Source organism: Leptidea sinapis, chromosome 1, assembly GCF_905404315.1.
Source record: "Leptidea sinapis chromosome 1, ilLepSina1.1, whole genome shotgun sequence".
Lineage (NCBI taxonomy): Eukaryota > Metazoa > Arthropoda > Insecta > Lepidoptera > Pieridae > Leptidea > Leptidea sinapis.
The window spans coordinates 12,449,201-12,474,415 of NC_066265.1; the positions used below are offsets into that span (position 1 = coordinate 12,449,201).

The following is a 25,215-nucleotide window of genomic DNA, read 5'->3' on the forward strand; positions in this document are numbered from 1 at the left end:
CATGCAGTCATGTGTTTATTAGAATAGATTCAGTAAAACCACCATTACACACACCATATGAAGGACCGTACCGTGTTATCAAACGAAGCGGTAAAGTTTATACCATTCAGTTACCAGGTCGACAAACAAACATATCGATCGACCGTTTAAAACCTGCATATTTATTAAATGAAACTGAAGATACTTCAAGCCGGCCCACATTCTAGCGCTCTACAAAGCGCAGGTCCGGCCACACATGGAGTATTGCTGTCATCTCTGGTCTGGTGCACCCCAGTATCTGCTCGATCGATTTGACAGCGTGCAACGTAGAGCAGCTCGAATTGTCGGGAACTCAGTGCTCTGTGAACAGCTGGATCACTTGGCGTTGCGTAGAGACTTTTATATGATGTTCAGTAGGTCTGAGAATCGGCCGGCATCTATTTTTCATACTCCTTTTTTTATGGAATAGAAGGACAAACGAGCGTACGGGTCACCTGGTGTTAAGTGATCACCGCCGCCCACAATCTCTTGCAACACCAGAGGAATCACAGGAGCGTTGCCGGCCTTTAAGGAAGGAGTGCAGGGATGCACTTTTTTTGAAGGTACCGTATCGTCGTATCGTTCATGTGTGTTTTCATACCGCTAAATGATAAGGGTAACCAATCCCTAAATTTTTTTTTTACAAAAATTTTCATTTTAATTTACTATAATTCATCATTACAAAACACAACATCAAATTTTCACCCCTCTACGATCAACACCAATTTTTGTATCGCGATTTTAATATTATTTTATACCATCCAGAGAGCACTAGAGTTCAAGATGGCAATCGAATATAATGATTATTGTAGTACGATAAATTTTATGTACGGTATAAGGTAATATTGGTAGGTCTGAGAATCAGTCGGTCATCCATTTTTTATACGCCAAAAATTTTAATTATTGAAATTATTTTTATTACTTTATATGGCAATACAATATTTGCTGGATCAGCTAGTAATATAATATAATAACCTATATATTCGCAATACAAATAATTCAGTCATTGACATTTCATACATCTTGAATATTTTTTACGGTGTTTCGTTCAGTATCGCCGTGGTTTTCCCCAGATCAATCCGTCCGTAATAAGTAGTCACTTGAACATATTGGTCATCATATTATTCTTTTATTTACGACAACTACTTACAGCGAACAGATAGAGGTTTTGACAGGTTGCAAGATAGTGTTTTTAAACCTCTTGTTAATCCTAATAATTTCCCATTTCACCATAAACGTGTACAGTTTTTAATTACGCAGTTACCATAGCAACAACTTATTTCTATTTGCAGGTATAGATTTGAGTGGCATTTCGTCATCATATCAAGTATTTGCATTGCTAAAACAATATTTGACTAATAGACGTACGCTATGGTCTGTTTTTTAACAAACGAAAATTACGGTTAAATTTAGCACTTACCGAAAATTTTGACCATTGACGTTACTATTGATCCACGTAAGATTTTGGCTCCACCCCTAACAATGTATCAACTTACTCAGTCAGTATCGGAAATGTACGAGGAACACTCAGTACTCATATGTTAAAAAAGACACTATTATACCATTGGTTGCAGCTACAAGTACACAGGTCGTTATTGAATCCTGTCTAAGATGCCCAATCAACAAACACCAAAACAATTGTGTAAATTGTCATATTATCGGACAAACACAGACATGATGCGTTTTAGCTTAATTTAACATACCAATAAATTTGTCTTCGTTGAAGTAGCGTCTAATACAAAGTGTAGTGTCTTGACATCTAGTTCAAATTAAATATGTGTTAAAAATCATTGTCACTGTCATGATATCGACAGTGACCTTCCCTAATCGGCAAATGCACCCGCGCCGCGGTCAGGGGCGTGCATTCCATATATACCAATAGGCATAGCCTACCTACCATATTTAGAGTCTAAATAATATACCTACACTAGATTCCAAGATAATTCAGATAAATTTAGTTCTTTTATTCTATAATCGAACTTCTATTGAACACCCAACCAGTAAGTTTTTCGTTACGCGATATACTAAATACCTAAAGTAAACAGTTCCGATAATGCTTACTAAAGGCTAGTAGAATACGATCAATTTCTATAACAAAATTTGTCAAGACGACCACAGCAAAAAATATACAATTACTATGTATATCGTTCTTAAATATGACCATCGCAATTTGACATCTTTAACACATCCGGGGTAGGCATGCTTATGACACTTCGAAATGACAATTAGCTGTCACGAATTAAACCATTGAAAGTTATTATACCTACATTATGAGTTATGAGTAATTATTATGACTTCTCGTTCGCTTAGTGTCTGAGTTTAACCCTTATTGCGCTCCCATAAGAGTGTTGACATCGCACATGACGTGATTCATGATTGTGAGATATAAAATGTGAATAAGTATTACGAAAAATACACTTGGCTAGCTGGATACCGCCATTCCAATTTATTGTTCTGCTTCTATTGCTGTTTATTTTCTACAACGAAAACTGTGTGGAAGGATACTGGATACCGTGACTTGAATAATTTGACAAATCTTGCTAAAAAACACGATCAATCTCACAGAACGGCAGAAAAATGATGGTAAGTGAACTTATATTTATCCTTATAACAGGTACTAAATTTTTAAGTATTAATCGCAAATACAACTAGTTAGACTTCGAGTGCCTTACGCGCTGGAAAACCAATGCACGCCCCTGGCCGCGGTATAACTCAGATCCGCGCGATTCATGCGCGCGCGCAGCGGCCTGTCAATGCGTTTTATCTTACGTGTATTAATATATTGCTTATAATTAGGATGATATGATAGCATGTATAAGAAAGCTATTGAAACGAGCTATAAGACCATGCAAAATAAACTATCTTATAAACAAAATGAGAGTCAGAACTTGGTTAGGGTGTAGTGTGCCGTACGGCACTTTAGATATTGGTGTATAAGATGGAATATATGCGAAAGGGCACTTCCTGATTTTGGAAGTATGAGTATCCCGGGTGTAGTGCAACTTACTGAATAACAGTTGTTTCACTCGTGACCAAGCGCGAAACATTAAACAAATATAATTATGTAACGTTAGAAAATAAAACAAAAACATCAAATCATAACAACGTTTAATAACCAGCCTTGTACATCTTGTATATTTATTTAAATATTTAATATTTCAATTAACGGTAATAAGCTAAGAGCCTGTCCAGATGAAGCGTTTTACGCGCGAGTTCACTCGCGCGTTGACACTCGCGCGTAACCGAGGTACTAGAGCTACGTACATCCCGTCCAGATGCCTACGCGCGTTTCCTCACTCGCGCGTAAAACGCGTGCAATGAGCGGGACTCTCGACTCGCGCGTCCCATGCGCGAGCGCCGCGCGAGTCGAGGTACTCGGGGGCCTGTGCTGCGTCCAGTACTACGCGCGTGTCCGTGGCGAGTGGACGTATTTGGTTCAAAATGGAGCGTGATAACTTTGACACGGAACTTTTTATCGACGAAATTGAGAAAAGGGTAGCTCTATGGGACATGGAATCATCAGATTATTCTAATAGAACCATTAAACGTAGGAACTGGGAAGAAATAGTGGAAATTTTTTGTGAAGTTGGTGATTCCGAAGAGAAAAAAAAAACTTTAGGTAAGTAAATAATACTTTATTAAATAATATTATTATTTGCATAGATTTTACATTGTTAAACTATATCATTTTATCTTGCCAAGGGAGTTTGTCTTCGTTTACAAAATAATCAGCAAATCTATCTCTTATATTCAATGATCTCGCATTAGGCCTCACTGCCTCATTGTTCAAATTATTCAGAGATGTTTCGTAGAGAGTGTGATCATACCTATAGCCATCCCTTAACCTTACGTAGTTATGGAGAACACAACAAGCCTTAATTATGTTTATTGCAAATTCTATATCCACATTCAACGGTCTATGAAATATTCTCCATTTATTTACCAAGATGCCAAAGCAACATTCAATGTAACGCCGGGCCCTGGATAAGCGATAGTTGAAAATTTTTTTTTTGGTTGTTAGAGATCTACCGCAGTAAGGGCGCATTATATTTTCAGACAGACTAAACGCCTCATCTCCTACTATGACATGAGGTAAGGGGGTTGCATCTGTTTGCGATATTGGCTTTGGATCTGGAATATCTAAAGTTTTCTCGACAAGTTTTTTATATAAAATAGAGTCTTTAAAAATTGTGGAGTCATTACTTTTTCCATATGCGCCTATGTCCACTGCAATAAAACAATAATTTGCATCACATACGGCCAACAAAACAGTTGAAAAATAACTCTTATAGTTATAGTAAAGAGACCCAGAATCGTTAGGTTTTATAATACGGATATGCTTGCCGTCAATGGCACCGATGCAGTTTGGAAAATTTGTGTATTTTTGAAATTGTTTCGAAATTTCTTTCCATTTAGCTTTCGTTGGTTGTCTCATTACTATGTTTAGCAGTTTGTTCCACATGATGTAACAGGTTTTCTGTACTATTTCGATAACTGTAGACTTTCCTAATCTGTAGGCATAATGCAGATCCGCAAAATAACATCCTGTGGCCAAATATCTGAAAAGAAAGTAAAATAATTATTATTATTTTATTTCGATCTTTTTATTATTTACAGGTACTTTATTGCAGAAGAAGTGGAAAGGGTTGCGTGATGGCTTTGTGAGAGAAATGAAGAAGAAGAAAACCACACCGTCTGGATCAGGAGCCTCCGGCAAAGCCAAATATATTTATTTTGAACGTTTGATGTTTCTCGAAAGATCGACACGGAATAAAATAACTGAGAGCAACATCAACACCGCGTGTGTTGCAACTGAAGAACAGGAGTTTTCTGGCGATGGGGAAGATGTGATGAGACCTCCACGTAGTCAGGCAAAAAAGAAGAAAAAACTAAATGCGGCTGACGAAGAATTCCTCTCAATCATAAAAACAAATTTAGCATCTGGGAATCAGCCACAGGCAACAAACCAAATAGAGTCAGATGATGACAAACTATTTTGTTTGTCCTTACACAAAGAGCTTCTTAAAGTACCAGAGGAAAACAGACTTCAAACAAAAATTGAATTAATGAAAGTACTTCAAGCTCAACAAGCTCTGTGTCTTAGACCTGCAGCAGCTCGTTCCGACTACCAACCTTCGACACAATATCATTACCAAACAGGAATGACACAACGTGGACAGAGAGATTATTTTGGAGAAACAGGATATACCACAACAGACCCTTCAACATCTTCGTTTCCACCTGAAACCTTTTCGACTTACAATCGAGGTTATTGCACTGCGTCACGACCACCAACGACGTCTAGCTACAAACACCCTTCACCGGCATCTACACAAGATTCCAATGAATCTGAATTAATGGAACTATACGATAATTAAATTAAATCTTAAGTACCTACCTATATTATATAAGAATGATGATTCCTAATTTTTGTTAATTTTGTTTAAATTCTTTATTTTTGTTAATTGGGCTTATAATTGTTACTTAAGGTATTACTAAAGCAATAAAAAATATTACCTCAAAGTAATCACGAGTTTTTCTTCTGCAGAAACAGTATCCCGTACCATATAATTTTGACATGGAGACAAATCTTCTTTGATAATTTCTAGTAAATTATCAAACGATGCTATTGACATCCGAAAGTAGTTGAAAAACTTTTCACTATGTTCTCTGAGTTTTGGGTATAAAGTTATAAACATACTATGCGTCATTCTATCACGTAGAATGGGATGTACGTTAAATCGTCGACTTTCTCTTTGTTTACGACGTCTCCATCGACGGTATGCAAGCCACAACACAACCGCTGTATCCGAGTCCATGTTTAACTGCTCAAATCCGTCTCCAACACATGCGCGCGAGAACGCGCGTGATACGCCGCATCTGGACGCAATACAAATCAAAACGCGCGAGTGAACTCGCGCGTAAAACGCTTCATCTGGACAGGCTCTTACATAACAAGCTAGATAGTACAATCAAGCGAATATGTTCACATCTTTATAAGCTATTCTAACGGCGCGTATACTTACAACTTGCACAGCGTCGCGATTTGGCGACACCATGAAGTTAGTCGATAAAGTTCCCCCTAGCCTTACCGCATCAGCGCGCTCCGCCGCTTGATGTACACCTTAGATCGGCAAGCGTTCGGCGCTCGCGCAGCGTTTTCCCCGTGCGTATTATTTTACGTGTAGTTATAAAATGCTTATAACTAGAGTGATTTGAGTGAATGTCACTGAAAGCTATTGAAACAAGCTATAAGACCATGTATAAATTATTCATATTGTGTTTCTATTTTATTTCACACAGACTTTTCATTCGACAATAAGTGTAAAAATAGGTATATTTTACAATAAATGTTGATTTTCAATGTTAATTACTTGTTTTATTTATTTCCTTTTATGTTTTTGTAATGACCATTATGTGTTCATTATAAAATAAAACCAAAATCTCCACAAAGAACAATCATCCTGCAAAGTCTTGATAGCGACCGCTCGCTGCGCCGCCCGGGAACAAGTGAACACAAAAATGCTATGTCCGTAAAGCTATGACGTCGAATATTGGTAGCCTTGAATCGTAACGGATCGAAATGTGTATCGGATTTCACTCGTTCATAATTGCGTAGGCAAATAAACCATCTTGTACACCTAATAAGGGTGAAAACTGGGTGAGGTAAAAAGAGTGCCTTGGGGCACTGCCGCTCTCTCTGTTTTTTGAATTACCAGTGCCTGCGGGCACGGCTGATGCGGAAAGGCTAGTATAGTGTGAAGTGACATCTATATTCAAGATATTTATTAAGCAAGTGACACTGTCAATACATAATTATGTTATTATCTATGGTTGTAGTTGGTTAACAATAGTTAGTTATCTATGGTACCCAACCAAGACGTCAGAGTTATACAGAGGTTTGGATTCAAAATAGTTTTACCATTTAGCCCCTAATATGTCTATATTATTCATATTTATACATCGTTCTTGAGAGTATTGATCTAACTGGAACCGTGCTAACAACTTGTTGAGTTCAAAATTAATCTATAAACACGAAATATAACAAAGAATGTAAGTTATCAATATTAAAAGCATTGATTTTTATATAATTTATACAGAATCTTCATAATATATTTAAAAATAATCCCAGTAACAAGAATTTTAACAAGCAAAATGAGCTAGAAACTGTCTTATTAGAACAGTGTGAGTTATCCTTAAGGCTTGACTATGAGTGTTAAACAAAAATCATTTCTATTAACTGAAAGCTCACACGGATATTATTATTATAATTTTTTTAATACAGCATTGAGATAATATTTTTAAATAAAGTTATTAAATAGATATTTTCAATATATATGCATCCCAGCAACGAATCAAGAAGCAATCAGTTCTCGAAGCAGTCCAACTGGAACAGTGTAAGCTGGCCTTAAAATGTACCTAAGGAGTGCAACGTTCAAGGAACCTGGGGTACAGACAGACATCCCTGATGTGGTATCGGTTGAGGAGCCAGCACAGGAAGCGCTCCAGACCGAGGCCGTAGCCTCCGTGAGGAACGGAGCCGAAACGACGTTGGTCTGTGTACCAATAGTAAGGGGCGGGGTCGATACCCTCTCTCTTGTATCCTGAAATGTATTCAATAAATTTAGATACTACGTAAAAGTTACATTTAATAATTGAATTTTTTACCGACTTCAAAAAGGAGGAGGTTATCAATTCGATCGGTATTTTTTTTATGTATGTACACCGATTACTCTGAGATTTATGATATACGTAATTTTTCTTTAATTCGATGCAGAATAGATTTGAGCCATTATGGTCTCATACAAATTTTACATAGTTTGGCCCAGAACTTTTCATTTTATGAACATTTTTTATGAAAATTTAAGAATAAAAGCACATAAAAATAATAGCATTTTATTAATATAGGTAAAGGTGTATTAAATTAAATTTTTAGTTATTTTTTATTTGTTAGTTAAGTAATGCTACTTTTGGCGCGTTAGGGAAAAACTATCAGCCTGAATTTTTACGATATGCGCGCAAACCGTCACGCGAATTCGACACCCTGACGTTAGCTGGCCAACTAGATCATTTATCACACTTCAGATACGAAGCTTCTTGTACTCATAATATGTGTACTGAATCACAACCAATGGACGAGATTTTATAAGGAAGAGGACAAACGAGAGTACGGGTCACCTGGTGATAAGTGATCACCGCCGCCCACATTCTTTTGCAATACCAGAGGAATCACATGAGCATTGCCGGCCTTTAAGGAAGGTGTATGTGCTTTATCCTGTCATAATGTCCCGGAAACACCGATAATTAAATAAATTTCAATTTATATACAAGTTATAAAATAAAAAACTTAGTAATTTCTACGTAAGTAACTCTAATTGTATATAAATAATTTAATGATATTTAATTACACGTTACTTAACTAAATAAATTCATTGGTTGTATTTAATTACTTTAATTATTACAATATTGTTTTATCTACAAACGTAAAATAACAGGAGCAATAAAATTTTAATGGATTTTGGTTTTTCTAAGCCAAAGAAGATTATCTTCCTGTGTGCGTACAAAAGTACACACACTTTTTTATTATTATAACTGCTAAGGGCACGGTAGATCAACACGTATACCTTATACTCTCTTATACGCTCAGAACATATAAAGCAGGCAGATTGCTTAATTAAATTAGGCAATGAAAACATGGAACGCTTTGAATCCTTTTAAAATTTAATAATAAAGCCTCATTTAATCCAAAACTCTTTTTACACAAGCGAATTATTAGTAGTATAAGTAGGTAAGATATATTTCTAATAGTTTGGTGTTAGTAAGATTAGTTGCTTATACTTCTATTTATTTGAGTTGTGAATCTCGTTACAGTAAAGGCCTCCTCCATGTTTTCCATAGTGTTCGATTTTTGCTTTTATGCATCCAGTCTTTTCCTGCTATCTCTATTAAGTCGTCAGTCCACCGTTTATTTGGTCTACCAACTCTTCGTTTGCCTAATGTTGGTCCATTCCATCTTGTGGTTAGGATTGTCCATCGATTATCAGTATATCGTGAGATATGCCCTGCCCATTGCCACTTAAGCTTCAGGGCTTGCGGCAGCTTGAAAATTTAATATACGTTCACAAAAATCGTCACCTTTTTGCTCTTAATAGTGACTTTCATTATTATAACACTAGAAATAAGGGAATGCTTGTAACTAATTCTAGTAGGCTTCATAAGATACATAATAGCTTTAAGAGTAAATGTAAACACTGATATAATAAAGTACTAGCCAGCCAGTCAGGCATTATCTATAAATAAATTTAAATGTTTTATAAAAAAAATGGCTCTGTCGTAAATCCTATTACTCCACTGCTGAATATCTAAATAATCGGACAGCCTGGGACTAGATTGTGATTATTTTATAGCGATAGAAATGATTGTACAATATTGTATATTTTTATTGAAAAGAGCGCAAAAAAAGAATACTGGGAGAGTTTCTTGCGCCGCTTCTTCTCTCTAAGAGCGCCATTTGTTTCCGAAGCAGTAGTAGTATCTAGTAGTTATTAGAAATGACATCAAAAAGAATTCTAAAGGAATCAATTTTGAGAAAATAAATACCTTTTATGCCTTTTATGGTAGAGTGGGTAAATATAAGGGTAATATAAAAGGTATTGTCCTGGAAATCTATAATAGTTGTATTTCACCCACCTTCCATGAGTTCGTCGAAGTCCCATATCCTCATGGAGCCGCCGACGATCTCGCCGACGCCGGGCATGAGCACGTCGACGGACTCGGTGAGTCGTCGGTCGTCGGCACACCGTGGCATGTAGAACGACTTGATCTCCGCCGGGAACTTGCACAACAGTATTGGAACGCCGATCGCGTCCGTCATTTTGCGTTCCGGCATCTCTGGGATGTCCTTATGAAAAAACAAAATTCGTACTTTAAGGCTATCTTTATTTTACCAGTGGCTCCTTTGGACAGGATTGCCGGCTATATTATAGGTACCACAACGGCGCCTATTTCTGCCGCTAAGCAGTAATGTGTAAGCATTACTGTGCTTCGGTCTGAAGGGCGCCGTAGCTAGTGCAATTACTGGGCAAATGAGACTTAACATCTTATGTCTCAAGGTGACGAGCGCATTTGTAGTGCTGCTCAAAATTTTTTGGTATTTCAAGAATCCTGAGCGGCACTGCATTGTTATGGGCAGGTCGCATCAATTACCATCAGCTGAACGTCCTGCTCGACTCGTCCCTGATTGTCATAAAAAAATATATGATCGCACGAAGCCGCGCTGTTTTAGCATTCACATTATGGTATGTACACGCGGCATTCTTGAATCTATGCATCCGTCCGTCTCAACTAGGTCATTACAGGTTTGTAGAACTTTACGTAGAAGTTTACTTTGATCTTGACGTCGAGGACCCAGTACTCTGTGAACAGCTCGATGCGTTGATGCGTCGCTTCGTTGTGTGTCTTTTATAGCATTTACCACGTGGAATATTCCGAAAAGCTGTGTCACCTGATTCCTGCCGCCGATTTCTGCCTTTGCACGACACGCAACAAATTAGGATATTATTATTATGATTTGGGGATTTTAATGCACTTAAATCCTAGGATCTATTGTGCCCCCTTCTTGCGCTAGCGCGCCTGCTTTCAAACTTAAAAGTTAAGGAGGAGAATCGAGGCTACTAACTAGGATGCAAGTTGCTGTACCGAGATTTAAATTATATCCTCGAGACCTATTACTTTTACAAGGCGTAGGATCCTCAGAGGGTCGAGGCAGGGCACGTCCACTGTTTTAAGTGAAGGTGTTTTAAGACACCCCAGCCTGAAGCCCGGCTTTCCATTCCAGAAGAATGTGTATGGGATCTTCAGTGGCTTCGCAGCAGAATCTGCACAGGTTTGATTCACTGAGACCCATTTTGGCTAGGTGTCTATTCAGCTTGCAATGGCCGGATAGGAGCCCCGTGAGGGCTCTCAGTTGCGTCCTGTCCAAGCCTTTGCATTTTTTGGCACGCTTACGTTGATAGTTGCCTAGGAGCAGCTTAGCTTATCGATCGCCTGGTAACGAAGACCAGTAGCTGGCTGCCTCCAGCATTTCTTGCTTCCTGAGGACATTGCGGATAAGAGATTCACCGGCTCCATAAAAGAGTTCAGGGCCTATAAAGGATGATGAGGCACTGTCCTTAGCTAGCAGGTCAGTTTTATCATTGCCTGCTATTCCTTTGTGCCCCGGTATCCAAGCCAGGGTAACTTTATTTCTCTGGCAGAGGATATCCAGTTTTCTTCTACATTCCAACACTAACCGTAAAGTTATTGTGTAGGATGTCAGTGCTTTGAGAGTTGCTTGGCTATCTGACATTAGAGCAATGTTCCTTGACTGGTAATTCCTGTCGAAGTTCATTTGTAAGCCAGGTGCTAGTGCATATACTTCCACCTGGTATATAGTTGCTGCTTTACCTGAGGCTTCATGATAATTGATTGCTGGGCCGAAACCTCCAACACTGGTACCAGTTTGAGTCCTGGAGCCATCCGTGTACCACTTTATGGTATGACTATCTAGGTTTACCTTGGTATCACAGTAGTCTTCCTTGTTGTTGATATTTAGCCTGAAACTCCGCTCAAAGCAAAATATTGGGGGAATTTTGTCTTGTGGCATAAACCAGGGTTGCGAGGACTTTGCCAGTAGTATAAGGTCATGTTGGCTTGCATTTATGCCCGTTCTAATCCCGCTGATTTTTATTCTGATTATAGCCATTCTGGCAACAGTTGTGACTGCTATATGCAGAGGTGGAAGATCTAATATCACCTCCATGGCTGCTGTTGGGCAGGATTTCATAGCGCCTGTGATACAGACGCATGCTAGCCTTTGCAGTTTTGTAAGGCATAGTTTCACCGCTACGTTAGATGTCTTATTTGACCACACCGCACAACCGTATGTGATAATGGGATTTGAAATTAGGATATCATCCCCACCATCTGGATGTGTGCTGTTCAATGCAGTTTTCAAGGAACTTTCTTCCACATACCACCACAAAGGTTTAATAACAAAAATTTTATGAACGATGCGGGACTCGAGCCCGCGTCCTCTCGCATACCGTACGAGTGCTCAATAACAAAGCATACAAGATTTTATGACGATACGTTACTCGAACGTTTAGCTCAGTTGGAACAGCACTCGCACGGTACGCGAGGTCATGGGTTTGAGTCCCGCATCGTTCATAAAATCTTGTATGCTTTGTTCAACTCTCAGGTTGTGGCTTAATCTACAAGGGAGTGTTCGGGGTTAGTCTTTCCGAGTTAAAGTAAAATATTTTTAAGTGTCATTGTTTCCCGTTGTGTAGGTAGGTACATAGGTATGATAGATTTGGTAAAAAGACACTCACGGAGACTTGAATCTTTGACATTTTAAGTCACTAAACCAAACTAATATATTATTGTTAGCTTAGCATTTAACAAGTATATTTACCTCTTCTATCAAATAAAACAAACAAAAAATAATTTTTAAAATTCTGTCGCTTGCACCGACGGGAATACGCGTGCGTGTGTGTGTATGTGTACTCACATCTCCAAATTCATAGAAGGATCCATCTTCCTTAGTGATGTTGTGCTCCCGAAGATATTCAATAGCTTCAGTGTACGCCATGCGTTTAAATGGTTTCTCTGGTTTCTGAAATAGGGAATATGCAAATAAAATTATGTTTAATTATTAAGGAGAGATTTACCAAAATTTATGGGCACCATTTTTCGGATGGCACAACCCAACAGTTGAACAATAATACCAAGATACATAATGCTTTAAGGGTAAATGTATACACTTTTATAATAAAGTCCCAGCCACTGTTTAGGAATGATCTATTAATAAATTTAAAAATTTTATTAATAAATGGCACAGCTGAATATCTAAGAGATCCGACAGCCTGGGACTAGATTATGATTATTTTATTTTATAGCAATAGCAATGACAATACAATATTGTAAATTTGATTAAAAAGAGCGCAAAAAAGAATGATGGGAGAGTTCCTTGGGCCGCTTCTTCTTTCTAAGAGCGCCATTTGTTTCCGAAGCGGTAGTAGTATCTAGTATATTAGAAATGACATCAAAAAGAATTCTAAAGGAATCAATTCTGAGAAAATAAATGCCTTTTATGCCTTTTAAGATTTACGGATCATGTGCCATGCGGACGGATGACTTAGTTGTTAAGAGAGCTGACACGTAACTAGAGAGGCGCGGGTTCGAATCCCGTCACATCCATAAATTTTGGTACTTATTAAATTTAAATAAAACACTTTTCAAAAGATTAAAACGCGCGTAATGTGTGTATTAACATTAGACTTTGCGTAAGCGTTACATTTTATTATTATTTTAGTTAACCCGAAGTTTAATAATATTACCTCAACACGCCTTTTCAGTCCCCCTGAAAACGGGCTCCGGAAAGGTCACGAAATGTTTCATAATTCAAATTTAATGTATAACACGTTAATCAATTAACCAACCAATAATTACCAACCAAATTAAATTTGTATACTTAATCCCCGAATAGAGGGATATAATTTAAAAATATATAAACTGTCATTTAATTTAATAAATCTGTAGAATAAAATCGTGTATATTGAAATTTATAGCTGACTGTACCTTGAAATCAGGATTAAGCTCATATACAAGTTTTCCATCAGGTGAGGCCAGCACCCGATCTACTACATCTACAACCAAATCCTCGATCCTGTCCAGCAACTCTTCAAATGTGATGAACGGACATTCAGCTTCCACGTGACTGTATCTGGACATAGACAGTTTTGTGCTCAAATGAAATATCAAGGCGGAATTTATATAATATAATAATAATATAGTATTGACACACTTTTACACAAATTATCTTGCCCCAAACTAGGCATAGCCTGTACTGTGGGTACAAGATAATGATATATTTAATACAATATACATACTTAAACATACATAAATACATATAAACATCCATGACTCGGAAACAAACATCCATATTCATCATATAAATGATTGCACCTACCGGGATTCGAACCCGGGACCCCTAGCTTAGGAGTCAGGGTCACTAACCATTCAGCTATATGGGTCGACGAAATGCTATATGGATAAAATACGATATGTACTCCTTATTTCTTAAGGACAACCCGTGCAACCACTTTTTTATATTGCAATCTGTCTAATCGCATGGCATTTAGCTTTTTTTTATGGACAAACGAGCATACGAGCACCTGGTGTTAAGTGATCACCACCGCCTGTTGCAACACCAGAGGAATCACAGGAGCGTTGCCGGCCTTTAAGCAAAAGCTTTGTAGTACGTGGAAGAAAATTCCTTGAAAAGACCACTGTAGAGGAACACTACATATCCAGATGGTCGGGATGGTATCCTAATTTGTGTCATGTGAAGGTGGAATTCGGCAGCAGGAATCAGGTTAACTTATCAAAATTAGAATTAGCTTTGATATAACCTCTAGTTATTTAGTTTAAATTTATCTCGAAATGGTGTCAGTCCATTGAATAATCCATTTTATCATATAATATTGAAGTGTTGAGGGTCTTTCTCATTAGTCTGCTGAAGAAATGCGTTTGGTTGGGCTTTAATACATTTTGGGTAGGACTCAAGCTTATTAAGTATCTCCTGTTTGACCATTAAGAACTTGCAGGTTGTGGTGATACAATACTATTTTAAGCGAAATTAGACAATTTGATGTATAATTTAGTAAGTTAATAGTATTCATAGCCCATTATTTCATAGCTAATGTGCATAGGTATGATCAACTGGCTAGGAAATAACACCAAAATGAAATTTTGTACTATAATGGTATACTTACTCAGCCAAATGCCGCCTTGTCCTTGACTGCTCGGCTCTGTAAGACTGTGCTATGCAGTACACATCACCCAACGTTGCTAGACAAGTCTCCAAGTACAGTTGAGAGCTCTGAGTGAGATATGCTTCCTCGCTGAAATGAACATATCATTATTAAAATGCGCACAAACTATAGATTACACTCCTTTTTACCACATACTTCAAGTAATTATAATCCTATTAATATTATAAATGTGAAAGTTTGTATGTCTGGATGTATGTTTGAACTTCTTTAACGCAAAAAGTACTGAATGGATTTTGATGAAACTTTACAATAATATAGCTTACACACCAGAATAACACATAGGCAATTATTTATAAAACTATCGCGCGAATTATACTTTATATGGCAAAACAACGTTTGCCGGGTCAGCTAGTATAACATAAATACAATTAACTAACTAAAAGCATCCGAAATAGATCTTTTTTGTTCCGGTTTCCGTAGTGTAAAAAAAACATATTATATAAGATTATTTGCATGACACAGAAAACTAATATAATGACAATATACTGTAAGTGCGCAAAAAAAATGCGCAAGTTACCTAACTACCTAGTACATAGTAATGCCTTTAATTATTTTAAGATGTATGTAATTTGTAAAAACGTGAAAAAACGATTTAATAGCTACTTGTGGAGGCTTTTAATTGGCCCATATGTAAACATGTAGATATATGTATTTGTATTCATGGCTGTTAGAAACCCTATGAAAATAAAATAAAAATATCAAACATTTAATAAAATATTATTAACTAACAAATAAATAGCAATAGAATGCACACTGTGTGTTCACAGCATAAGTGATAAGTAGATGTTCAGGTATACAAAATAATGGATGCGATATTAATATGTAATATCCTGTGTCCTGACAGCAGGAAAACATATAATACTAGTGGACCCAACAGACGCTGTCCTGTACACACGTCTTAAATTTGAAATATCGGTCCAGCCGTTAGGAGGAATTCACTAACATACACATGAGCAGGAGAATTATATTATATGGACGGAATTGAGAATCTAAACCAATCTCAAATTCACTGAAACAAACAAAAAAATCATCAAAATCGGTCCAGCCGTTTAGAAGGTAGTTTTATTGTGAATCTAAACCATTCTTGAATCCACCTGAAGACACACACCAATCTCAAATTCACTGAAACACATAAAAATATCATCAAAATCGGTCCAGCCGTTTAGGAGGTAGTTGAATTGTGAATCTAAACCATCCTCAAATCCCCTTGAACTCACACAAAAAATTTCATCAAAATCGGTCCAGCCACACAAGAAATATATATAAAGATTTATAACTTTTACCCGCGAATACGTGCGCGTGTAATAGTTACATATACTCACTGTGCAAATAATACACAAGAAACTGCTGTGGTTAACACATTTATATAAGCTACCAAATATAGAACTTTCATTCTCCCTTTCATCCCTACACAGGTCTAAATTTTAAAAACGATAGAACAAATTTCTATTTATTTATCCTTATCAAGTTCCCTAATACATATTTTCGTCGTGGTATCTTCGATTATGACGACCTTTCACAGACATTTCCACTTTTATTTGCGATAAAAGGTAGCCTATGTTCTTTGCCAAGCTCTTATCTATCTCTACTAAATTTCATGAAAATCGGTTGAGTTGTTTAGGCGCGTGAAAGCATAACAAACAAACTTGCATTCAAATTCAAATATTTTTATTCAAAATAGGATGTGACATCACTTATTGAAAGTCAAAAACTACCACCCATTCCAAAATGAATGCCTCAGACCTGAGAAGAATGGGCGCAACAAACTCAGCGGGCTTGTTTTTTTCATCGAATAAATATGTTTACAAAGTAATATTGTACAATTAAACTTATTATTTAATAGCCTGAGGGCGGTCAGTCCAATCCCAATCTGTGGTATCATTAAGAAAGTCATTTATGTTATAGTAACCTTTACCACACAAACGTTTTTTAACAATTCTTTTGAATAACTTTATACTTTTGTTTTGAACATTTTCTGGGATCTTGTTGTAAAAGCATATACATCGCCCCACAAAAGAGTTACTAACTCGACTTAGCCGAGTAGTAGGCAATTCACATTTATAATAGGAGTAGGGATGTACAAATAATATAAGGAAATAAAATAATGTCACCCATAATTTTGCTTACGTATGCTTTGTTCAACTCACCGGTTGTAGCTACAAGATTTTATGACAATACGTCACTCGAACGGTTAGCTCAGTTGTCAGAGCACTCGCACGCGAGAGGTCGTGGGTTCTAGTCCCGCATCGTTCATAAAATTTTGTTTTCAAATATTATTTGAGTATTAATCCTAAAAGTGAATGTTATCACTTTAAAAACATAACAAATTGTATATCTTACCCGAAATAGCTGAACTTGAACAGAGTACTACCGCCCTCACATTGAGTCTGCACAAGAGTGGGCGGAGTGACTTCAGTATAATGTCTAGAGTGGAAATGTTCTCGGAAAGCGCGAGTGACAGCTGCCCTTGCTCGTAACACCTTCGACGTATTCTCACCACGGATCATTATGTGCCTGTAACAGAACAATGTGTAAGCAATCTCTAATTAAGATTATGTAGAACGACCGCTTCCCTAACTGTGCGTCGCGACGCCCTGGGGATATGGCAGACTTACTAGTAGGAGACTCCTTTGCACAGGATGCCGGTTAGATTATGGGTACCACAACGGCGCCTACTTCTGCCGTGAAGCAGTAATGTGTATGCATACCTGTTTTGGTCGGAAGGGCGCCGTAGCTAGTGAAATTACTGGGCAAATGAGACTTAACATCTTATGTCTCAAGGTGACGAGCACAGTTGTAGTGCCGCTCAGAATTTTTGGGGTTTTTCAAGAATCCTGAGCGGCACTGCAATGTAATGGGCAGAGCGTTCAACTACCATCATATGAACGTCGTGCTCGTCTCGTTTTATGAAAATAAAGGATTATTTTCATAAAAAAAAACGGCATCGCGACATCATACATGTGTGAGACAGGTTTACAATTGCAGTAATTAATATAGATGAAACGGATAGCAGTTTGGCCGGATACCGGATATTCGGCCAACCATGTGGCCGAATATCCGGCGGAACTTAGCCATTTGGTGTATCGCACACACAAACACAGACTTGCGTAGGCGGCGCGCGAACGATCGAGTAGACTCGGTTAGATTCGGTTGAGAGAAGCGAAACTAGTATTTATCCAACATAATTTGCCTTTAGTGCAGTATGAGTACCTACTAATATTTTTTTTTTCTATTACATTCATTTACTATGGTATGATTAAAAATTTACAACTAAAACTAATTATATTTCTTAAGTGATACTAAAACTAACTAAATAAAGCAAATAATTACTTAAAAATATACTTTTTTATACAGATTTTTTTAATCCGGCCTGAGGCCTGTCCGGGCGAATAGTAGGTAGCTAGCCGGTATTCGGCCGGATAGTATTAAGGATACCGGATAGTTACCGGATATCTGTTTCATCTCTAGTAATTTAGAACAAGTACAGATCGAAAATAAATTTAGAGATGGAGACGAGAGTGGCAAATTTCAAAACCGGAGCCTCTTCCGAGAAACTGTGCTCAGAAAAGAGAGCACATCCTTTTCATTAATACCGAACGAAAAGAGAAAAAAAGGTTGTGATTGCTTTTAATATTTTGTTTACTTTCATTTTCGTTTTTATGTTTAGTTCTTGCAGTGCTTCGGCAATGTTCGCGGATGCGAGGGTGGATGGCTTCCATGCCATCCAATCCCGTGTCATTGCTGAGGAGGTTGCGGGGTAGCCCTAACAACAGTCTGCAAACCATTGCTAGTCATTATGATGCGTGCTTCATGTGTCTGTTTATTTATAATTATACTAACATAATTTAGGACATTTTACTAACAATTATTATGGATTTTTTTTCCGAATTTAGATTATTAATATTATTATTAATTATTTTCTTTTTAATTTTAATTGTGACATATCTTAAATTTTAAACTGTTATTTAATTAATATCAAATTAAACTCAACAGTGTTATGTAATTTAATTTAAGTTAAGATTGTATATCTATGGGTCATTACCCATGAAAATAAATGATTTATTATTTATTTTCCAATCAAAGAAATGATGCTTTTTGGAGTTTTTCTGACAATACAGTATATGACAATATAGCAAATTCCCTCACAGTTAAAATAAGTTTGGAAGGCCCTGAGTTAATCAAGTCTAAATCTGCTTTTAATAAGTCAATCGTAAATTCCAAATACATAATATAATATACTTGAATGTAAAAAATCTTACACTTCAAGGTTGATCAAGGTTAAGGGATTCTTCTTGGTGTTTCCGAATATCTCAAATTATTACTTTGGAAGTATGTATATTTTAGTTTAAGAAAGAACATATAAAGTTGATTATAAGCCCACAAACACAAATAAATAAACCCAGTTATTAGTTTCATTGAAAATACTCATTTATTATTAGCGGATTGCAACTTGTGTTGTGTATTAAAAAAAAAACAACATGAATAGTTCATTCCCGAATTATTAGCGCGCCAAAATCACTCAGAAATCAACGGAATTGAATCAATTAGTTACAAAAGGTCTTAAATAGTTTAAAATAAAGTAACCTGTTATCAAGTTGTACATCAGGATGTGCCTCTTCATTGAGAATAGCATCAGCACCACCTGGTGGAGCCAGCCCAGTTAATTGCCAGTAATCTGCAGTTAACTCATGCCCTCCTGGTGCCTACAACATTTAGATAGAAGCAAGCCTTATACTAATTAAATTTAAATATCTAGTTCAGAAGATTGACGACCTCCGCATGAAGCATGGAAATAAGTTAATGCATAGTAATACACAATGGTATTTATACTGTTGTTTTTAAGGTAAAAACAAGAAAACAAGTATTTTTTTTTTAAAGTTTATTGTCTTAAACTAAAAAGATCCAATTAGTCAATATTTGTAATGGGATACATTTATAAGTTCAACATATGGTAAAAAATTTGATACCATTGTAAAATGTCAACAGATTGATATTTTAGATTAATTATTGGATTAATTATTGGATTAATCAATGGGAACCCCATTATAAGTTTTCGACAACGAAAATTTGTGGCACATAGCCCTATGACCTATTAGTCCCTCATCTAGTAATCTAAAGATTTTTTGAAATAAAAGATAACTTACCGTTTTACCCTCTGGTACAGCTTCAAGTTTGCCATACAAAATGACTGAAGATTCAGTGGAGAGGACCAAGGCATCATAAGTTTGACAGAGTAACCCATGCAGCACACACTGTAAGTATCCAGTTCCATCGCGAAGAGTTAGAAACATTAAAGCTTTTCCTTGTCGTCTGAGTCTGTGAACCCATCCACGAACACATATCCTCTCACCACGGTGATCCTTTGCTGGAATTAAATTTTTATTAAACTCTAAGCTTTTATTAGTACTAAAACTCATTGATCTTTTAGTGTCACACCGACATATAATAAGAAATTGAATAGAGATATCACTCAAATTAACAAAAAAAATATTCACTGTAAAACTTTATAACTAAAAAGCATTTAAGAGAGTATAACAATATTCAATAAAAATAAATTGAACAACATTTGTCCCAACTATCTGTATCATTCATATAATCTTTCACATTATAATATGCCTTCGATGTTATTTTTTGTTTATGATACAAATTTTTTTTACTCTTTAGTGTTAGTGAATGCTTAGTGGTGCTAATAACAGTAACAAAGTGGTGGTAATAAATAACAAATATTGAGAGATAGAATTATAATTAGAGATAGATAGAGAGATTTTTAATGAATGAATAGCAATTAGGATGATTTGGTCATTAAGACATGATAGATGAAAAAATATAAATTATACTGAAGTAGCAACATACAAAATAAATAATCAATACAAAGATATAGGTATATACATGTAAGTGATCAGATAACAGATCAGTAGCAAGATTCTGTCCAGATTGCATCAGAAAAAAAAATATCTTTTCAGTTTACAAAACCTATAGAAACTAGAGAAGACACTTACATTCAAGAATTTTGATAGCAGTAGCTTTTGGAAGGTTAGGGTCCTGTTCGATAACGACTTTCTTGGCTTCATCAATGTTTTGCTGTCGTTTATCATTGCTTTCTTCTTCCGCCTTAGCTTTATCGGCTGCTTTATAGTTTTCTCTCATCCAAATCTTTTGTATTTTCTTCAACTGGGACTTGGCAGCAACGTCATAGGCTTTACTTTCGTCTTTCGAGTCCACATAGATAGTCGGAAAGGGTTCTTTACCAGCTTGTCGCATTGCTCGTAAAATTGTTTTGTATGGTTTTTCTTCAGTTCCATCGCCACTCTCGTCATTTCCCTTCGATTCGGATGTGTAAATGGCTTCTAAAAATGGTAATTTTCATTCAATATGCCACTTATTACTGTAATTGAATGTATTATTTTAACAATAAAATAAATTATAAGCTTACCGAGCGATAAACTTTGTATGTCAGGCATCTTACGAGTTAAACAAGATTTTATAATGTAAATTTAAGCTTAATATTATTACTTTTTTATTATATTTCAAGAACAAATATAAAATCTCAATATTATTATGTTATATCTAGTTAAAAACTTAAAAAGACACGCGGCGACCAACTCATTTGCATTCAGTCATTCAACAAAAAGTGCACGTTGTCAATGAAAAATGACAATTGACATTTGTCATTGAGATTTTTGGTGTTGCCACACCTGTAATCTACACAGGTTATATTATTTTAAAGGTACCTAGTGTTTTTCATTTCATTTTATATTATTGTATTTTTTTCCATTTATCTTTACTATTCATTATCATATTAAACCATATACCAACCCATCAGCATCGCACTCCACCATGCGACAGACCGAAACAGATGGAGGAAAGCTGTAGACGAACTTAAGCGGAGTCACGATCTTCAGCAATGAGGGAATGACTGTGAAGAAGAAGAGTATGAATTCGAATGCGAGATTGTTTATTTTTTTTTTGTATCATTGTTAAGCTTTCATGCCTTGTTAAGTTGTTGTACATAAAAATAAAATTGTGTTAAATTAAAAACTGTACTTGGTATATTTTTTTTTCAAGAATACTTGTTGTACCGAAGCTAAAAAAATGGCATGCGTACAAATTAGGTATGTCAGACTAGTGAAACTTCTTTGGCAAACTAATTTTTAAATCCCGTTTATATATTTTATACTAATCTGTCCTCTAAGTCTAATGTCTTAATTGTCTAATCTTGTCAAAATTAGAAATTATTAATTATTTTTTATTTTATTTTTTATCAAATTTAAATTAAGAAAAGAATCAAAAGAAGAGAATACGCATCATACGATTTTCCTAAATCGGATCGTCTTTTTCATCACAATTGAAACTGAAATGTAAAAATGTGTACAACCAGAATACGAAATTTACTTTTTCACATAAGTTCGCTTCGATTTTTGTTAAAATAGGAGTACAGGTCGGGAATGTATTGAATCAACAGGTGTCAAGAGATGCGTTGCCGGCCTTTAAGGTGGGATTAGGTATGCTGGGGTTTCTTGACCATAAGTTGTATCCATTCATGAAAACAGCAGCCGGGCATTGAAGTATCGCTGGTGGTTTTATATTCAAAATATAAAAGAATAGTATAATGTGAAAGAATACAAAATACATAAGAGTGGCTGACTGTTTACTATATTACACTTATCAATAAAAATCTGTTTCAGTAACAATAGATTCGCCTTCCTTTTCTAGCTGTATCTCTTTTAGGGACCTTCTTCTCTCTCACGCGCTTTGTTTACAATATACGATAGTATATTGTAAGTCTGTGATCGTGACTCTGGCATATAGGAGTCCATAGTCTATACCCACCCCTCTGGGAGACGTGACTGTATAAGTATTTTTGGCGTAATTTCAGAGGGTTTAAATTATTATTATTTGAATATCTCTCATGATAGCCTACTTTCTAAATTTTATAAGAGAAAAGTAAATGAGTCCGTATGACTTAGCATTGAATAATTCTCAAAATTCTTTTAAATGGTAATTTATTATAATAAACTAGCTGACCCAGTAAACGTTGTGTTGCCATATAAAGTAATAAAAAAAATCTTTGGATGTAAAAGTAGATGCAACCGATTCTTAGACCTACCAAATTTATCGTACTACAATTATTGTAAGTATTGATACTTTGCCATCTTGCAACCCTATAGCGGATTTGTGGATGGAACAAAATAATATAAAAATCGTCATACAAAAATAGGGGTTGATCGTAGAGGGTTGAAAATTAAGGCTTGTATGTATTTTTTAATGCTGTATCATAATAAAATAAAATAAAAATAAATGTCCAAAAATAAAAATAAATGTTAAGGATGAACAACTATATTCGATTTATCGATCGTAGAAGGACGAAAATTTGAAATTGTATGTATTTTTGAATGTTATAATTTGAGTGTTAATCATAATTAACATAAGATTGCAGAAATATCCTCTTTGGTATTCAAAATCACTCATTCATATAATAAAAGATAAAAAGAAGGCTCATAAAAGATGGAAAACTTATAAAAATCCAAGAGATTACGATGAATTTTCTTTACTGCGAGCTCGTGAAAAACAAGTTATTAGAAAATGTTAGGATTCTCACATAGAGCACTTACAAAATAAAGTCATAAAAAATCCAAAACATTTATGGACGCATATAAAGAATTCAAGATAGAACAATTTGGGATATCCTAATCCAATTAGCCAAGGAAGTCAAGTTTTTTCAACAGAACAGGATGCATGTGAAGGTTTCAGTAAGTTTTTTGAAAGTGTGTTTCAAAGTCCCGCGACAAGATACAATCTCCCGCTCTTACCAGAATCTATAATCTATATATCTAATCTATATATTTGCAATGGTATAAATGTAATTAAAGAAGAAGTTTATAAGATACTAAATACATTAGACGTAAGTAAAGGCCCAGGGAGTGATGGATTGCCAAATATATTTTTACAAAAGTGTTCAAAAACTCTGACTGAACCTCTGACCCATATTTTCAATTTATCTCTTAATACATTTGGAATATTCCCGACTATTTGGAAGGAGGCCCTTATTGTACCTATCCATAAAAATGGCCCCAGAAATAAAATTGAACAGTATCGTCCTATTTCAATACTGAATTCATTTGGAAAGCTATTTGAAAAATTAGTATTTAATAAAATCAGTCCAATTATTATGAAACAAATTCCCTCAGCACAACATGGATTTATACCAAAACGCTCGACAGTAACAAACTTGGCTCTTTTTTCCGATTTCATTTTAAACAGTATGGATGATGGATACCAAGTAGATGTAATTTATACAGATTTACAAAAAGCATTTGACCGCGTGGATCATATAATACTACTTCACAAACTGCATGCTCTAGGAATTCGGGGAGATCTCTATAGATGGATAAAATCGTACATTACCAAACGAAGGCAAGCAGTAGTTACAGGTAGTTTCAAGAGTAGTTATACAGAAATTCTGTCGGGTGTACCACAAGGACCTATTTTAGGGCCTCTCTGGGTGGATATAAAATTCAAAATATTTACTATTTGCCGATGACAAAAAAAATTTTCATAAAAGTTGGTTGCCTTAATGACTGCGTTCAATTACAGGGAGACTTAAATAACTTGTCAGAGTATTGTAAACTAAATAGAATATCGATAAATGCAGATAAATGCTTGCACGTATCTTTTACACGTAAAAAACAAATATATAAATATGAGTATAAATAGATAATCATTTAATAAAATCAGCTACAACAGTAAGAGATTTGGGAATATACTTAGATTATAACATGACTTTAACTCATCATATGGACATAATTAAAGATAAGGCCCTTAAGCAATTGGGCTTTGTTAAACGTACCTGTAAAACTTTTTATAATATCAAATGCATAAAAATTTTATATTTCGCACTTGTTAGAAGTCTACTAGAATATGTATCCAATATCTGGTCTCCACACTATACAAAAAATAAACTTAACTTAAACTTACATACAAAAAATTGAAACCGTACAAAAAAACTTCCTAAAATATTTATGTTACAAAGCATATCATCCCTACACGTCATACGATGAAGCATGTAGATTTTTTAATACCCACTGGAACTACGCCGAAACCAACAAGATGTAATGTTTCTACATTCTTTATTGTCAGGCAATACAAACTGTTCTGAATTATTAAGTGCCCTATCGTTTAATGTACCACAATATAGAACACGTCATACGAAACTCCTGGTTGCACCACGTACCAAAACGAACTATTATAAAAACTCGATTATTTGCAGGATTCAAAATAATTACAATAATAACTATGATATTCTAGATATCTTCATGTTAGA

General features: G+C 35.7%; 1 protein-coding gene across 2 annotated transcripts; it reads right to left on the minus strand.

Moving 5' to 3' along the window:
- Positions 1–3,109: 3,109 nt before the first annotated feature.
- On the minus strand, positions 3,110–21,514 carry LOC126966722 (asparagine--tRNA ligase, cytoplasmic). Of its 2 annotated transcripts, XR_007729774.1 has the most exons (11): positions 21,328–21,514; positions 20,894–21,241; positions 20,039–20,259; positions 19,479–19,597; positions 17,235–17,408; positions 14,835–14,963; positions 13,639–13,783; positions 12,569–12,673; positions 9,709–9,919; positions 5,536–7,622; positions 3,110–4,577 (listed from the first exon to the last, which is right to left on the minus strand). XR_007729774.1 is itself a non-coding variant. In XM_050810987.1 (10 exons), exons 1-10 carry the CDS (start codon positions 21,353–21,355, stop codon positions 7,438–7,440), a joined length of 1,665 nt encoding a protein of 554 aa, XP_050666944.1. In that variant the 5' UTR covers positions 21,356–21,514; the 3' UTR covers positions 3,110–7,437. The 2 variants fall into 2 exon arrangements, 1 of the variants encoding a protein (XP_050666944.1); XM_050810987.1 differs by having other exon boundaries at positions 3,110–7,622.
- Between the last annotated feature and the right edge of the window lie 3,701 nt (positions 21,515–25,215).

What these genes read in the sequence shown, in the direction of transcription:
- LOC126966722 (XM_050810987.1), bottom strand. Translation starts at nt 21,355, where the DNA reads ATGCCTGACATACAAAGTTTATCGCTCG. An exon ending in CATACAAAGTTTATCGCTCG is followed by an intron (nt 21,242 to 21,327) that starts GTAAGCTTATAA and finishes TACCATTTTTAG; the next exon opens with AAGCCATTTACACATCCGAA. An exon ending in TGCTATCAAAATTCTTGAAT is followed by an intron (nt 20,260 to 20,893) that starts GTAAGTGTCTTC and finishes ATTTAATTCCAG; the next exon opens with CAAAGGATCACCGTGGTGAG.